Source organism: Corythoichthys intestinalis, chromosome 14 (assembly GCF_030265065.1).
Source record: "Corythoichthys intestinalis isolate RoL2023-P3 chromosome 14, ASM3026506v1, whole genome shotgun sequence".
In the NCBI taxonomy this organism is placed as follows: domain Eukaryota; kingdom Metazoa; phylum Chordata; class Actinopteri; order Syngnathiformes; family Syngnathidae; genus Corythoichthys; species Corythoichthys intestinalis.
The window spans coordinates 2,941,584-2,960,247 of NC_080408.1; the positions used below are offsets into that span (position 1 = coordinate 2,941,584).

At 39.2% G+C, this 18,664-nt stretch overlaps 2 protein-coding genes across 4 annotated transcripts in view; one reads left to right on the top strand and one right to left on the bottom strand.

Annotated features, from left to right (window-relative positions):
- LOC130929558 (cadherin-6-like) overlaps positions 1 to 18,664 on the top strand; it is a 127,502-nt gene that overhangs the window by 71,642 nt on the left and 37,196 nt on the right. The gene's annotated exons all lie outside the window — the stretch shown is intronic.
- LOC130929556 (cadherin-12-like) overlaps positions 1 to 18,664 on the bottom strand; it is a 36,604-nt gene that overhangs the window by 14,434 nt on the left and 3,506 nt on the right. For 2 of the 3 annotated variants that reach the window (XM_057856788.1, XM_057856787.1), the window contains exons 3-8: positions 13,387 to 13,511; positions 12,979 to 13,148; positions 8,013 to 8,132; positions 4,806 to 4,973; positions 2,789 to 2,976; positions 2,465 to 2,718 (exon numbers count right to left, since the gene is read on the bottom strand). In XM_057856788.1, the coding sequence (XP_057712771.1) occupies positions 2,465 to 2,718; positions 2,789 to 2,976; positions 4,806 to 4,973; positions 8,013 to 8,132; positions 12,979 to 13,148; positions 13,387 to 13,511 (1,025 nt within the window). Of the gene's footprint in view, positions 1 to 2,464; positions 2,719 to 2,788; positions 2,977 to 4,805; positions 4,974 to 8,012; positions 8,133 to 12,978; positions 13,149 to 13,386; positions 13,512 to 18,664 lie in introns of those variants that run through there. The other variant, XM_057856790.1, reaches the window with a different exon arrangement.

An 18,664-nucleotide genomic window follows, 5' to 3' on the forward strand; every position in this document is an offset into this window, starting at 1 on the left:
CAACGGATACAATGTGTACCCGTTACATATAATTTTGTGGTTTATTCGAAAAATTCCCTGCGTCAAAAATTTTGGTCATTTTGATATTGGAACGGTGATGGTTGTTCAAACGGTTTTGGCTGTGGGGCACGTTGAAGACTCATATGTAAGTCGATGCCATTGACGGCCATGGACGTCCAAATTTCCCATTCATTTACAATTGCATTTGCTTTAGTTAATGCCACTGACGGCCATTTATGTCGATTCTATTGATGCCAATATTACTTGGACTCCATTGACACATATGTAAGTGGATGCCATTGACGACCATGGACATCCAAATTTCCCATGGAAGTCGATGCCATTGACGGCCAATGGACATCCAAATTTCCCATTCATTTTCAATGGCATTTACATTGCATTGATGCCATTGACGGCCATGTATGTCGATTCTATTTATGCCAATGTACTTGAACTCCATTGACGTATAAGATGCCATTGATGGCCATGGACATGCAAATTTCCCATTCATTTCCAATGGCAACAAAACCTGTGTCCCCACATATTCTTCCAGAAATGTCTCCAAATTAGCCTGAGCGGGGCTAAGATCTGTATCTCCCAACATCAAAGCCGCATAGTAATTTCTCCAGAAATTGCAGTTTCTAGTATCTGGTGATTTTAGCACTTTAATTGGAAAAAAAAATAAGTTTGCCTGAACTAAGTTCTAATTAGCTAACATCCAGACTAACTAAGCCTTTGCTTGTATGCCAATCACAGCAAACGCACCGTTTCTATATACGTATGCATTATACAGTGCCCTTCATAATTATTGGCACCCCTGGAAAAGATGTGTTTTATAGCTTCTAATATATATATTTTTTCATTCAAATAATATGGGACCTTAATGGAAAAAAAGAGAAAAATCCAACTTTCAATACAAGTGCATTCATTCAGTGGGGGAAAAAATCCCACATAAAAAAAAAATTATTTGACATCAAATAATGTGTGTCACAATTATTAGCACCCCTGGTGTTAATACTTTGTACAACCCCCTTTTGCCAACAAAACAAGGTCTGGGGACTGAGATGGCCATGGGAGGAGCTTGATTTTGTGTCTGGTGAACCATTTCTGTGTAGATTTGGCCATATGTTTAGGGTCATTATCTTGCTGAAAGACCCAGTGACGACCCATCTTCAGCTTTCGGGTAGAGTGCAGCAGATTTTGATTTAAAATGTCCTGGTATTTCAAAGCATTCATGATGCCATGCACCCTAACAAGGTTCCCAGGGCCTTTGGAAGCGAAACAGCCCCACAGCATGACTGACCAACCCCCATACTTCACAGTGGGTATGAGGTGCTTTTCAGCATGCGCATCTTTCGTGTTTGTTGCCAAAAAGCTCAATCTTGGTCCCACACGAAAATACACACGGTCCCAGGCTTCAACTGGGACCATGTGCTTTGGTCAGATGAGACCAAGATTGAGCTTTTTGGCAACAAACACTCTAAGTGGGTCTGGCGTGCCACCAAAGATGCGCATGCTGAAAAGCACCTCATACCCACTGTGAAGTATGGGGGTGGGTCAGTGATGCTGTGGGGCTGTTTCGCTTCCAAAGGCCCTGGGAACCTTGTTAGGGTGCATGGCATCATGAATGCTTTGAAATACCAGGACATTTGAAATCAAAATCTGTTGCCTTCTGCCCGAAAGCTGAAGATGGATCGTCACTGGGTCTTTCAGCAAGACAATGACCCTAAACATATGGCCAAATCTACACAGAAATGGTTCACCAGACACAAAATCCAGCTCCTCCCATGGCCATCTCAGTCCCCAGACCTTGTTTTTTTGGCAAAAGGGGGTTGTACAAAGTATTAACACCAGGGGTGCTAATAATTGTGACACACATTATTTGATGTTAAATATGATTTTCTTTATGTGGGATTTTTTCCCCACTGAATGAATGCACTTGTATTGAAGGTTGGATTTTTCTCTTTTTTTCCATTAAGGTCTCATATTATTTGAATTTTTAAAAAATTATTATAAGCTAAAAAAACACATCTTTTTCAGGGGTGCCAATAATTATGGAGGGCACTGTATATACAAGTAGTAATGACAAATGCGGTTCATTATACCGTAAGACACCGTTGATGTTCAAGGCTCTGTAGAAGAGCAACCACAACCACAAACACAACTATTTTTTGACCATAACTCCGGCTCATCCATAATTCGATGACTTTTCAATCATATTTCCCGGTCAATCATAAATCAACTAATTGTCAACATTAGTTCATCGACTATAAAACAACGTTAACCCAACCATCGCCTGACATACCAAAGAACAACGTTGATTCAACGTAACTGTCAGGCGTCATTGGTAATAGCAAGATTGATTCGACACTGTCGAAAATTTCCATGTCAAACATACTGATGATTTTGATGGAAAATCAACGTTTATTCAAGGTCGGTCTGCTATCTGGGTTGTTAGTTTTACCTGACTGCACTGCTACTGCCATCGAGGTCATGCGCTGTAACAGAGCCAATGATGGTTCCTGGCGGTGTGTCTTCGTACGCATCCATGGAGTAGTACGGTTCCGAGAAAACGGGAGGCTCATCCATGTCCATGACGTTCACCTTGACCGTAGCTGAATCAACGAAAGGTCCCAAGTGCAGGAAACGTGGATCCAAGTGTGTGTTACATGCCTCCACCCTGAAAGTGTGGGACTTTTTTGTCTCGTAGTCCAGAGACTGAAAAAATAAGGATGAAGAGACGACCTGTGCAATGATGAAATTGGCAGACGGTGAAGAATGAAAGTACCTTTTTTAAGATGACGGCACCCTCTTGATTTTTAGCATCGGAGACAATGTCAAACATGTTTCCGTCTTCACCGGGTAGAATGGAATAAGCAACCCTTGCGTTTTTGTCAGCGTCTAAATCGTTGGCCAAAATCCAGCCCACGACAGAACCCAATACTGCTGTTTCAGGAACCGGAAGATGAAAAATACCTACGGATGACCAAAACAATTGAGGATTTAAGTGATTAACTCTTTTACTGCCTTTGATTAATGGAGTAAAAGCTAAATTAAAATGTTTTAAATATGTTTATCACTGGTAGACATCCAATCCAATTGAAGTGGGAGGATGGCAGCGAATGAACGTTTGTTCATTCACTGCCAACCCTCCCACTTCAAATGAATTGGACGTCAAGTGCCGTCAGTGGCAGCCAATGATTTAATACATTTGTATTATTCCTTAAATGCCTTTTTATGTATAAATATATATAAAGTAAAATTGATTTTAAAAATTAATAAATGCAGAAAATTAACACTGGAAACATACATCTAAAAATGGGGAAATCCTTAAATTTAAAAAATCATTGAAAAAAATATACATATATCATTTTTTTAATATAATAAAAAAAACGGGAATTAATAGATTACTCCTTTTTAGTATAGTTATCATCCTTAATTTATTTATTTGTTTTTTTTTTTTTATTAATAGAAGTTAAAGGAGGAATTTATAGATTCCTCCTTTTTGTTTTTTTGTAAATTATTTAATTTTTAAAAATGTTTCTTTTCAATTCATGTTTTATATTTTTTCTTGTAATTCTTTTTAAAATCATTTTAATTTAGGATTTTCTCATTGTTTCCTGTATTTTTCCATTAAATTTTGTTTTTGTAAATGGTTTAATCTCCGAAAATGTTTTATTTTCAATTCATGTTCTATATTTTCTTCTATTTTTTTTTTTTTTTTTTAAATCCTTTTAATTCAGAATTTTCTCATTATTAGTTGTATTTTTCCATTAAAATTTGTTTTTGTAAATGATTTAATCTTCTCAAATTTTTATTTTCAATTAATGTTCTGTATATTCTTTGATTTTTTTTTTTTTTTTTTTTTTTTTTAAATTTAGGATATTCTCATTATTAGTTGTATTTTTCCATTAAAATTTGTTGGTTTTTTTTTTTTTTTAATGATTTAATCTTTTAAAATGTTTATTTTCAATTAATGTTTTATAGTTTCTTGGAATTCTTTTTCTACATCAGTTATTCTTCTAAAATGTTTATTTTCAATTAATGTTCCATATTTTCTTCCATTTCTTTTTTTTTTTAATCTTTTTAATTTTCTTATTATTAGTTGAATTTTTCATATTAATATTTGTTTTTGTAAATGATTAGATTTTTAAAAATGTTATTTTCAAATAATGTTCTATATTTTATTGAATTTCTTTTTTAAAAATCTTTTAAAGATGTTCTCCTTATTAGTTGTATTTTTCCATTAAAATTTGTTTTGTTTTTTTAATTGATTTCATCTTTTAAAATGTTTATTTTCAATTAATGTTTTATAGTTTCTTGGAATTCTTTTTTTTTTTTTTTATCTCTTTAATTTTGGATTTTCTCATTATTAGTTGTATTTTTCCATTAAAATTTGTTTTTCTACATCAGTTATTCTTCTAAAATGTTTATTTTCAATTAATATTCTATATTTTCTTCCATTTCTTTTTTGTTTTTGTTTTATCTTTTTAAATTTCTTATTATTTGGTTTCTTTTTCATATTAATATTTGTTTTTGTAAATGATTAGATTTTTAAAAATGTTATTTTCAAATTATGTTTTATATTTCATTCAATTTCTTTTTTAAAAATCTTTTTTAGATGTTCTTATTAGTTGTATTTTTCCATTGAAATCTGTTTTTGTAAATGTTTTCATTTTCAAAATGTTTGTTTTCAATTAATGTTCTACATTTTCTTCTTCTTTTTTTTAACCTTTTGCATTTAGGATTTTCTTGGTTGTATTTTTCCATTTGAATTTGTTTTTGTAAATGAAATTTTCACACACTCTTTGGAAAACGTGGCGGGTTGTCATTAACGTCTCCGAGCGAGATGTTGACGGTCGTCGTCGCGGCGAGTCCCCCCAGTTGGCCGCTCATATCCTTGGCTTGAATGATAACTTGATACTCGTCTTTCACCTCACGGTCCATGTTGGCGAAAGCCGTCCTGATGACCCCTAAAAAGCAAATCAAAGCGACATGTATTTTAAACTTTAAAATTCACCAACAATCACATATTACAAAAAAGGGAAATCATATTTAACTACTAGAGTGAAATATTCTTCTGAATTATGATAAATTGTCTAGACTGGCACCTAATGAGTTCATGCAAATACATTTTTACCCGATTCCGATCCTCTGAAAATGGCGTGATTGGGCCCGATTTCAGATGAATATCTTGCATATAAAGTTTATAAGCATTCTCCTCCTCAGCAGCTGGTAAGCCAATAATCTTTTCTAAGACGCAAGTGATGAGTTTCCCGTAGTGACTGCCAATTCAGATTAACACTGTGTAGGCCCACTTGCAGGGCGTTTGACGTAAATTCAAAAAGACGAGGACCTCTGGCACGGGTTGATCGCGGCCACCCCCCCGGTCAAAATGGATTTGGCCTCGCTTGTCATCAATGGCACTAAAACAAAAGCATTCAGTGCCAGTCAAATGAATTGGACGTCAATAACGTACCGCACGAATGATATTTTTAGACCGCAGGGCAAAATAACCATGTTAATATCGCTTGTTTTCTGCCGGTAATCTTTCAAAAAAGAACATGCCGAGTAAACACTGCCGCTATGGAACTTGTGGAAATAACTCGACACAGACGACATATGAAGGATGTTTTCTTCATACGTTTCCCGAAGCCAAAAACTGTTAAGAAAGGCTCAACTTGCGCAGACGTCCAAAAGACCAGTTTAATGCCAGCAAGAGGAAGCCATTCACCTTCGTATGCAGTAAATATTTTGTTGGGGGCTGTGGTTAAGACAATGCTGATCCATTGCCCTGCCCTGAAGAGGACTAAGAAGTAAGCCATTTTGATATTTTTACTCATTTTTTAGCGTGGCGTTTTGCCGTGCTGCTTCTGTCTGACAATGAATGACCTGGAAAAAAACTAAAATGGTATCTGATTGCCATTGTTGTTACCTTTTCTGTTGTAAAGAAATTTAGTAAGGGGGGAGTGTAAATCGAATTAAGATTTGTTATTAATGAAAAAACTGAGTAGCATTTGCGATCGCTACACAAAAATAGCAATAAATTACCCCCATGAACGGTCAGAGACGTAAGACAACCAGAGGAAATAATATATAAGAAAGACAGGGCATATAGTGTTAAAGGATAGCTCGTTGAAACAGGAGAATGTCATTGTCAGTGGCGTAAGGCAATGCACATAAGAAAAACGAGTCGATAAAAAAAGCTCTCTTCCCCGTCTTTTTCAGCCCTCGACACACAAGCTATCTCTTTAACTGAACATTTGTATGTTCTTCCACCTCTTTACCAGTGAATTTAGCACCAGGGATATCAATTTCGGACAGAATTGGTAGGTTAAGCTCAGTAAACATCTCGTTCTTACACTATGTACATGCATCTTGCATGAGGGACAAAACTCGAGTCCCTTGGTAAGGGCTGTGTCAGAGTTTGGTTCGCATTGCTGGCAGTAAGTCGAATTTGTTCCCTGTGAGGGTTGGACTCTGCCAAGGCTGCCCTTTGTCAACGATTCTGTTCATAATTTTTATGGACAGAATTTCTAAGCGTAGCCAAAGCGTTGAGGGCGTCTGGTATGGTGACCTCAGCATTGCATCACTGCTTTTTGCAGATGATGTGGTGCTGTTGGCTTCATCAAGCTGTGACCTTCAACTCTCACTGGAGCGGTTCGCAGCTTAGTGTGAAGCGGTCGGGATGAAGATCAGGACCTCCAAATCCAAGATCATAGTCTTGAGTCGGAAAAGGGTGGCATGCCCTCTCCGGGTCGGGGATGAGATCCTGCCCCAAGTGGAGGAGTTAAGTATCTTGGGGTGTTGTTCACAAGTGAGTGAAGGAGGGAGCTGGAGATCGACAGGCGGATCGGTGCAGCGTCTGCAGTAATGCGGACTCTGCACTGGTCCGTAGTAGTGAAGAAGGAGCTGAGCTGAAATGCGAAACTCTCGATTTACCAGTCGATCTATGGTCCTACCCTCACTTAGGGTCACGAGTTGTGGGTTGTGACCGAAAGAACAAGATCACGGATACAAGCGGCCGAAATGAGTTTCCTCCGCAGAGTGTCCGGGCTATCCCTCAGAGATAGGGTGAGAAGCTCGGCCATCGCGTTGAGAGGAGCCAGCTGAGGTGGCTCGGGCATCTGGTTTGGATGCCTCCTGGACGCCTCTCCTGAGAGGTGTTCCAGGCATGTCCCACCGGTGCGAGGCCCCAGGGACAACACGCTGGAGAGACCATGTCTCTCGGCTGGTCTGGGAACACCTTGGGATCCCGCCGGAGGAGCTGGTTGAAGTGGCAGGGGAGAGGGAAGTTTGGGCTTCCCTGTTAAAGCTGCTGCCCCCGTGACCCGACTCCAGAGCAAGCGGAAGATGATGGATGGATGGATGGATGGATGGATGGATGGATGGATGGATGGATGGATGGATGGATGGATGGATGGATGGATGGATGGATGGATGGATGGATGGATGGATGGATGGATGGATGGATGCACGGATGCACGGATGGACGCACGGACGGAAAAGCCACTAGCTTAAATGCTTTATAGTACTTTTTTTTTTTTTAACAATGCTTCCAACAAATCGTTCAAATACATATTCCCACCAAACACTGTTAAATATACATCCAAACTAAATTACGAATGCATCAACAATCATATTAACTCAAACAAAAACTTACAACCTTATGTTGGTCTAAACAGGGTGCAGCTGGATCCAGCCATGTTAGATGAGTTATGTCATATTCACTGCTGCCACTAGAGGGCAGTGTATCCCCAAACCAATAAAACTAAAAGAAAACTTTCGAAACAAACCATGAAAATGCCACACTAATTAATTGAATACCTAACCCTAACCAAATTTAATTTGTAGCTTTTTTCGAATCTAATTATTCGAGTTAATCGATTAATTGTTGCAGCACTCTTTTAGATACAGTATATGTATGGTTCAGACCATTGTAAAAAGTATTTTTGTAATGGGGAAAAAAAACGATCAAAAATTATGTGTGATTATTTCAAAAAGTACCTCACCTGACTTGCGGTCAACAGAAAAGTATGGCTGGCCATGAAGGATGGTATAGACAATCTGTGCACTGTTTCCATACGTAGGGTCATCTGCATCTGTAGCCGTGACCTGGGTTACAAATGTTCCTGAACAACAAAAACAACAACCGTTATCATGAGTGAATAGGCAAACGTGTAACTAGCTTAGGGTGTGTTAGGTTTTGTGTTGGTTTTCTCCTAGTGTGACTTGTCCCTGTGATTGCCCATTGATTTCACCTGTTGTGACTCCTAGTGTATCCTCCAATTTGCATCCTCCTGTGCTCACCTGTTCCTCGTTGTGTCGTTACCCCTCGTCTCTGTGTGCATATAAGCTCCCAGTTTCTTTTCACTCCTTGTTGCGTCATTGTCACACACAGAAGACTATGTCCCAACTAAACATTTTTATAAATTACTATCACGACAATTGTCCTTGACGAATTATTCCCATTCAATTGATATTCTCATTCAACGTTCCAGATTGCACACAAACAATAACCGTAATAAACTGACAAACTATTCAACCAGCATGTTTCCAAATGTAGCAGTTCAAATCTACGTTTCCCATAATGCCTAGCGTGGTTTAGCTTACTGATAGCTAGCTGAGGCAAAAATCAAACTTTGCTATAAAAGTTTACAATCATCGGCAGCGCAACGATATGACACCAAACGGGATTTTACAGTCAAAGCTCCTACAGAAGTCAAGAGTTGCCATTATATACGTATTTATCGTAAAAAAAACTTAACTGGGCAGGCGTTGTGGCCAAATCGTCAACCCAGTAGATGGCGGTAATGCGTCATGATAGGGGTAAACTGCCAACAAAAACAAGAACTACTACTTCCCTCCCTACTACTAGTGACGGGATCTGTCGTTCACTTGAGGAAACGAATCCATTCCAGTTCGTTCAGTAAAAAGACTCGTTCGAACAAATTGTTCAACGAATCGTTCACTCCCCTCATCCACCTCCCCGCCCAAATGAATCGTTCGGTTAGTGAATGGGAAGTGACATTGCTTAGTCCCTCCCTCTCTTGCACACAGGCTCCTCATTGACTGCTCGTTGTAGTTTCAGAAATGAGTGACAGACGATATCATTCTGCTTTCCCAGCCTCGTCTCCCTACCTGCAAAAGCGAGGGAGAACTTCCGCGTCGTCTGTCGTATTTCTATGGGATCAAAGTCATGGCTTGTGCTTGCATTTCGATTTAGGACACGGTCAAACACTTTCCTTTTGTGGGTAGAGTGGGGGTTTGGGGTCGGGGGCGCACGGACTTTCTTTAGCATGATCTTGATCACATAAACAATGCTGCTACTACCAGCCAACGCGGCATGCTTGCTGTCACGAAAATAAAAATAAATCGAAAGTTTAATTTCTAAATATGGAACCACCAACACATCATATTTACCTCACGCTCTGTTGTGTTTTTGTTTTTATGCTCATCACTATTACTTTTGGTAACTATTGTTAAAACTAAAGTGTAAATAGCTAGTTGTCAAATGTGTTGCTCTGAAATTAAAACAATACTACATTTTGACCCGGTTTCAATGCAAATCACTGGTATTAATAAATAAAATAATCCGGTCAGCTCCCCTGTCGTCCCCGCATCTCAGATCGTCAAATGCTGACGAGAAATAATTGTTTGCTCTTTACGATGTCGCCTTTCTACTCTCATTAGTCTGTTAAGAAAAATGTAGTCATATTGCGACATCTCCCGTACCCGCGTGCGTTGTTTTTGGGCGCTTGAGTAGCACATGATGGATGGATGGACATAATTTGTCAAACCAACCACACACGACACGCTCTGACACGAAAAAAAAAACAATCCGAAAAAATGGACATGTATATAGTTTCATTGCAAATCAGTATTATGGTGATCATACTAAATATTCTTTTTTCTGTGCACATATGAGTTAGACATTGCTCCCTTGAAGCCTCCATACAACGACAGTTCTCACCCCCCTGCACTGCCGTCACGCAACCGCAGCTCAGCTTTTGCTTGCCTCGTAGCTACCCGCGAAAGTGTTTTAAACTACTGTAAATTTGATAGTATGTCGTCACTTATGTAGTGCCGAGTCTGTTGAGAAAAGTCGTACACTAAACCATACTCGCTAGTTTTGTGTGGTGTTTTTGTCTGTTTGAGCAGCATATGATAGGCTTCACATTAACAAATATGTGACAAAGTCATTTCCTTTCATTTTTTGACTCGTTCACCGCATGACTGGAAAGCCAAGTTAGCAACAAGCTCGGTCACGAGCCCGAGGACCGAGTAAGTGAACGGGAAGTGACATAACTCAGTCTTGCCCCCTGCGTGCACGCTGGCTGCTTATTGGCCACACGTGGAAGTGAGAGACAGACGCCCTGATTCTGTTTCCGCTCCCTCCTCTGCCCGCAATGAGGCTGGCATCTGATTGGTCGTGTGCGATGTCAGAAGACGCTGCCGCTTGCTCAACGTCCTCCCACACAGCTAACAAGCCCCAACTTCAACGAATCAGTGCAGAAGTTGATTAGTTCGGTCTCGTTCACCCAAACAATTCGTTCAAAAAGAACGAATCGTTCACGACCGATACAACACTACCTACTACTAGGAGCCATGTCATCGCAGGCAGGGGCTGCCACCCAGCGGCCAGAGGGATTCTCTTCAAATTGGTCCCGTGAAAAATCATCAAAACCGGACGTTTTTATGAATTTATAAAACCCACCCGGACGACGAGGATACTACGTGAAAGTAGGACTTGTCCGGGCAAAAGAGGACGTTTGCTCACCCTAAACTAGCTAGCTACACTAACTAGCTAGCTATTTGCTATTTAGTTTGTGATCATTTTAGTTCTGTTCTGAAACCGTGAGTTTGAATAACCTTTGATTTAATGCCAATTTTTTATTATTTTGGTGTTATATTGTTGTTAATATTTCTAGATAATATGTAGCTATTAAAATGTATGTTAGTTTGGGAAATATTTGATTCAACCCTCCACGAGATGACACCCAAGGCAACCGCTAAGCTCCCCCATGCCCAGGGCCGGCCCTGACTGTTATAGCAGCAAAAATACATTACGGAAAACTGTTAATTATATGTAACCAGGATGAAAAAAGGATCCTCCAGGGAAACTCAACAACTACACAGACCAATCATGACTAGTCTTCAAAGTTAACACTAACTGGTACATTGGACACATTTGAGTTAGCTAAAGATCAAGACATGCTTAAACTGTAAAAGACAGGACTTTGCACTTAGCAAAGTATTAACAGCTTAGCAACTAAAGACTCTGATTGTTAAATTAACTCATAGCAATAGCATTTGGCAGACAGATGGGCCACTAAATCAGGCTTTGCCTGTGTACATATGTTTCACTTAACTACAGTTTCAAGCAAAAGGAATAGAAATATACGTACGGGAAAGTACAGTGGTATGGAAAAGTATTTGAACCTTTTGGAATTTCTCACATTTCTGCACAAAATCACCATCAAATGTGATCTTATCTTTGTCAAAATCACACAGTTGAAAATACAGTGTCTGCTTTAACTAAAACCACCCAAAAATTGATAGGTTTTCATATTTTAACGAGGATAGCATGCAAACAGTGATTGAAGGGGGAAAATATGTAAGTGAACCCTCTGCCTAAGGAGACTTAAAGAGCAATTGAAAACTATTTTTAACCAAACAATTTAAGTCAGGTGTGTGCCCAATCACTGATGTGTGGCTTAAAGCTCCCCTGCCCACTATAAAACATACACCTGGTAAGAAAAGTCTTGATGAGAAGCATTGTCTGATATTCATCATGGCTCGGTCAAAAGAGCTGTCTGACCTGGGATGCAAGACCTGGGATCAAGGATTATTGATTTGAATAAAGCTGGGTCAGGATACAAAACCATCTCTGAAATTCTGGATGTTCATCAATCAACAGTCAGAGAAGTTGTCTATAAATGGAGAGAGTTTGGCACTGTTGCTTCTCTCCTATGGAGTGGCCATCCACCAAAGATGACGCCAAGAGTTCAGAGCAGATTACTCAGAGAGGTAAAAAAGAACCCTACAGTGTCTGCTAAAGACTTACGGAAATCACTGGCACAGTCCAATATATCAAAACATTGTTGCTTGTTTAATGTGCAAAAAGGCACTTCGACAATCCACAGAAGTTTTGGCAAAATATTTTGTGGACTGATGAAACAAAGTTGAATTTTTTGGGAGTAACACGCAACATCATGTGTGAAAAATGGAACAGATCACCAACATCTACACCTCATCCCCACCGTGAAGCATGGTGGAAGGAGCATCATGATTTGGGGCTGTTTTGCTGCCTCATGGCCTGGACAACTTGCAATCATTAATGGAAGAATGAATACAAAGTTTATCAGGATGTTTTGCAGGACATTTAAAGATAAAAGAGGATGGATGCTGCAACAAGACATTGATCAAAACACAAATGTAAATCAACTTCAGAATGGTTTCATAAGAACAAAATATACATTCTGTAGTGTCCAGGTCAAAATCGAGACTTGAACCCCATTGAGATGCTGTGACATAACCTAAAGACAGCGATTCATGCCAGACATTCCAGGAATCTGACAGCAGTTTTGTATAGAAGAATGTGCCAAAATTAGTCCTGATTGATGTGCTAGACTGATCTGCAGCTATAGGCAGCGTCAGGTTGAAGTTAATGCTGCCGAAGGCAGAACCACAAAGTATTAAATGTAATGGTTCACTTACTTATTTTGCCCCCTTCTGTCATTGTTTGCATACTATCCTCATTAAAATATGAAAACCTACAAATGTTTGGGTTATTTTAGTAAAAGCAGACACTGTTTTTTCATCTGTGTGATTTTGACGAAGATCAGATCACATTTGATGGTGATTATATGCAGAAATGTGGGAAATTCCAAAAGGTTCAGATACTTTTTCATACCACTATACGTGTATACGTGACTGTTTTAAAATGTAGAATTGAATGAAAACGATGGGCAGTACCTGTTGGAGACATCTCGGGGACGATGGCAACGTACGGTTCATCGGGAAATCGCGGTTCGTTGTCATTAATGTCCTGAACCTTGATGATGAATTCTGACTCGGGTTCCAAAGGAAGATCCGTTCTGACGTCTTTGGCTTGGGCTTTGAGGATGTACTGGGACTTTTCTTCTCTGCCATGCAAAGGAGAACATAGGAGAACTGGTTTTAGTGCCAGTGCCCTTCTCACCCCACCCCTAAAACCGCCACTGGAAATGTTCTCCTTTTCTTTCAGACAGTGAATGAATGTTCATTCGCTGTCAACACTCCCACGTCAAATGAACTAGGCGTTTGGATATATTTTTCACAAAACACGCAAGATAACCTCACCTCATTTCAAACTTGTATAAGAAACGGAATGTCAAAACTGACCTGTCGAGCTTCACCAGAACATGTATGTCTCCTGTAATTTGATCAATGGTAAAGATAGATCCAGCTCCTTCTCCTGAAAGAGTGTACTTCACTTCACTGTCACCTTGGTCCATATCCGTGTGGAGCTAACGGATGAAATAACAGATTATAACCATAACTGAAATAACCAAATAAGTAACTAAAATCTTTTTCTTTAAATTGACAAATTGGCTACCATTGACAGCGCAAGACGTCCAATTCATTTTGACAGATTTATGAATGAATAAAATTACACACAGTAAATATTTACCGGTTTTTGTCCTTTTCTGTTGTTTTTGTTAATTTTTTTTTTTTTTTAAACTAAGTTTAAAAATGGGAAAAATAAGCGAATATGAACTACTTTCTTAACTCATTGCGTAGCATTGACAACAATAACAGTCATTTTTTTTCTCGGAAACCTTTTGTTGACTTGTGATATGGTGACCTTAGAACCTCGCCTGGGTCCTTCTCAGTGTTGTTAATCTTACTGAAAAAAAGTAAATAATTATAGTTACAAATTACTTCTCCCAAAAAGTAATTGTGTTAGTAACTCATTTACCTGAATGTAAGAGTAATTAGTTACTTGGCAAAGTAATTGGTGATAATTACTTTTTTTTGTTCCACCAAAAAAAAAAAAAAAAACATTGGCCACATTATGTGAAGTTTTTTGTGAAGGTATTTGGTAAAATTGGCCCGAGCCCAATTCTTTACCCTAATTTACCCTTTACCCTGAATCAACTGTTAAAAGTTGTTAAAATTGCTCCCATTATTGCATTAGTTCCCTTCTCTCTACTTTCGACATATGAAAGTTTTAAAACTGTTTCATCATTTAAAGATAGATTCAAGTCAAGATTTTGCCGATTTAGAAGTATTTTAGATAAAAAGTTACTTGGGTTCGCTTGGAAGGTTCTCTACAACAGAGCCGTCCTAAAAAGTACTGCTTTAAGATGGCGCTGTCTACTAACGCATTTAGTGCCATGTCTGTCATTTTGCATCTAGTTATATCTATGTACAGTACACGTGATATCTACCATGTCTACCATATCTACCATAACATGCGGGCGTAGTTTGTAGGCTATCGGCTACAACATGTATTATTGGAGCTACCTAGCATCGCGTTTGCTCGGCGTCACAACTTTCTAGCTTCCTCCCCACTCCTGCTCTGCTCTGTCGTCTCGGTGAGTCCGTCTCCCTCAGACTTTTCGACCAATATAGTAACGCATAGAAACATTCAACATATTTAATCTAAAATTTTATTAAAACAGTAAATTAAAGCCGACATTCCACCACTTTTGCTGTTTTTAATGTTGAGTAGCACCGCTGCGCACGCCCAATGTGACGTGTACGAGTGCTGACCAGTGTTGTGACAGATTACTTGAAAAAGTAATCTAATTACTGATTACTGATTACGCCTCAAAAAAGTAATCTAGTTACTTTACTGATTACTTCATTATCAAAGTAACTAAGTTACTTTAAAAGTAATCTATCAGTTACTTTTTACCCATTTTTCTCCCTTTGCCGCCTCAACATAAGAATGACAACAGAAAAATGTCATCACATGTAATTGACTTTCCGACGATTGAATTTAATGGGGAATATCAGAATTTCGCGCTAGCTTCGCCACTCCGGAGCCCTGAAACTAAGAAATATCTGACAAACTGCTTGGAATTTGTTGAAATCAACTCCACCGACCAATTAAACCCCGCTAACTCTAAGATTAAGCCTAATGTCAGAACTTCTGAATTTCGGCTTATGGTTAACAGCATATCAGTGCCAATGTAAAACAATGCAAACTGACTGCACAAAATTGCAAAGGTGGTGGGCGCGGATGCGCGTCCACAACCCGGAAGTAGTCCTCTCAACACACGCGCGGTCAATTTGGCCACAAAACGTGGCGGCAACTAAGCGCTTTACGCTCAATCGGACTTACAACACATCCCACAGATGCTAAACGAACACATCACCTCACGGCATAAATGTGCAACACGCATATGACGTAAACAAAGCTTGCCAACTTGGTGCGATGACTGCCCGTCGTTGCTACAGCAAAGCTACGAAGCTGCCGCGCATGTAGGAAGTCCAACCTTTTGCTGATACCCTCCAGAATGAAGGAAAAATACTCACCTTCATTCATGGATATCCACAGATCAACATTTCCTCACAACGTGTCAACACTCGACTCCAATGTCCACCCGCCTGGCCCACCCCTTCAGTCCCACAACACATGTGACACGAGACCAAAACAGGAAATAGCTAAGAGGTTGTCATGGAAACACGTACCGGGAACCTTTTATTTTAGCATTTTCTATTCAAAATGCTCTTCGTACATGACTACAATCATCTTCGTTTTACATACGTTATGAGGCGATGAAAAAATAGTAACGCAGAGACACTATGGAAACTTAACTTTAATCAGATTACTGGTGTAGAAAAATGAACGCGTTAGATTACTCGTTACTGAAAAAAGTAATCAGGTTACAGTAACGCGTTACTGACAACACTGGTGCTGACGTTAACGTCGCGGTCTCGCGCCGCGGGAGCCTTTGATATGCATGCCGATGAAGCCACCCTCAATCACCGGCAATCGGATTCTTCCACTTTGGAGGCAGGATTCAGAATTTTTCGTCTTCGCCGACACCATACGCACGCGAGGCGAGTCCGCTACTCAGTCATTGCGTCTTTGTGTCGCAGAGTCGCCATGTAAACTGCCCCTCAGGTAAACGGGTGGGGTTCGGCCTTTTTGCCGGGTTTTTGGAATCTTGCCGGCCCGGGTCGCTGGAGCTGCGCCAGTTCGGCTGGCATGGTTCCAGCAATCTGGCTAAAAGGTCAGATTCCTTTAGGCTGAATGAATGAACGTCAGTGGCGCTAAAAGATGAGCATTTAAATTAATTGGACGTCTATCGTTGTCAGTTGAAGACAATGAGATGAGAATCTTAATATTCCTTCAATTATTTTTTTTTTTAATGTTTGAACTACTTAGTTTTTCATAATTTTTAAAATGAAAAAAAAACATAAAAAGGTGGAATCGGTAAATAGTGTGGAATGTATGTATTTTAGTTTTTTTTTTAATAGTTTAAATTAAAAAAAGACAAATTGTTCTAAAATATTCATTCTTTTTTTTTCATTGAGAACAGAAAAAGAGAATTTTAAAAATTGTTTTTGTTAAAGCTATTTTATTTATTATTTATCAGTTTTATGGTGCCTTCACATGCTCTGGGAAAGATGATCCTTACCACTTGCTAGCTGGTAATTATGAGCGCATCCTGTTCATGTAGTATTGTTGTTGTTGAAAAAAAAAAAAAAATGCCAACATGGACGTCCTTTTGTTGTGTGTGCAAAACACTAACTTATCAACTCAATATTTCGAGTTTTTAAAGTGTGTATACAACACTATTATGTCGGTGTCAAAAACATGTGCAAATTGATGATAAATTTTCTTAAAACAACAAAGTTTCTTAGCATTCATTACTTCTTGTTCATGCGCCGCTATTTTGAAAAGTAGAAGGTCCGACCATCTGGGAAACTCAGGTATCATAATAAAATCCCAATTCTCCAGTACCAAATACGATTTGAGGGGGCATTCATGTGCACTTTCCACCCGACAAGTGGTATTTACTATAATTACGAGACCATATGAAGGCAGCATAAGAGTATTATTGGTAGTCACAACCAGATTGTATTTGGTTTTAGATTCATTTTAATTTAATTTCTAGTAATATCCTGTTAATATATAATTGTATTTATTCATTTATAGAAAAGTTTTAAAATATACAGTGGGGCAAATAAGTATTTAGTCAACAACTAATTGTGCAAGTTCTCCCACTTGAACATTTTTAGAGAGGCCTGTAATTGTCAACATGGGTAAACCTCAACCATGAGAGACAGAATGTGGGGGGAAAAAAACAGAAAATCACATTGTTTGATTTTTAAAGAATTTATTTGCAAATCATGGCGGAAAATAAGTATTTGGTCTATACCAAAAGTTCATCTCAATGCTTTGTTATGTACCCTTTGTTGGCAATAACGGAGGTAAAACATTTTCTGTAACTCTTCACAAGCTTTTCACACACTGTTGCTGGTATTTTGGCCCATTCCTCCATGCAGATCTCCTCTAGAGCAGTGATGTTTTGGGGCTGTCGTTGGGCAACACGGGCTTTCAACTCCCTCCTCACCCCGTGGCGTCAAAATGATAACAAGAACGGTGAGCAAAAAGCCCAGAACCACACGGGGGGACCTAGTGAATGACCTACAGAGAGCTGGGACCACAGTAACAAAGGCCACTATCAATAACACAACGCGCCACCAGAGACTCAAATCCTGCACTGCCAGACTTGTCCCCCTGCTGAAGAAAGTACACGTCCAGGCCCGTCTGCGGCTCGCCAGAGAGCATTTGGATGATCCAGAAGAGGACTGGAAGAATGTGTTATGGTCGGATCAAACCAAAATAGAACTTTTTGGTAGAAACACAGGTTCTCTTGTTTGAAGGAAAAAGAATACTGAATTGCACCATACCCACTGTGAAGCATGGGGATGGAAACATCATGCTTTGGGGCTGTTTTTCTGCAAAGGGACCAGGACGACTGATCTGTGTAAAGGAAAGAATGAATGGGGCCATGTATCGAGAGATTTTGAGTGAAAATCTCCGTCCATCAGCAAGGGCATTGTAGATGAGACGTGGCTGGGTCTTTCAGCATGACAATGATCAAAGCCAGAAAGGAGTGGCTTCGTAAGAAGCATTTCAAGGTCTCCAGGTCTCAACCCCATTGAAAATCTGCGGAGGGAGTTGGAAGTCCGTGTTGCCCAACGACAGCCCCAAAACGTCACTGCTCTAGAGGAGATCTGCATGGAGAAACGGGCCAAAATACCAGCAACAGTGTGTGAAAAGCTTGTGAAGAGTTACAGAAAACGTTTGGCCTCCGTTATTGCCAACAAAGGGTACATAACAAAGTATTGAGATTGACTTTTGGTATTGACCAAATACTTATTTTCCACCATGATTTGGAAATAAATTCTTTAAAAATCAAAAAATGTGATTTTCTGTTTTTTTTTTGCCACATTCTGTCTCACATGGTTGAGGTTTAACCATGTTGACAATTACAGGCCTCTCTAATATTTTCAAATGGGAGAACTTGCACAATTAGTGGTTGACTAAATACTTATTTGCCCCACTGTATATTTTTTTTTTTTCAAAAATGTTAATGTTATCACAATAGAGTCATATGTGGACATCACATTTTGGGTCTTGTAGACTATAAAAAAT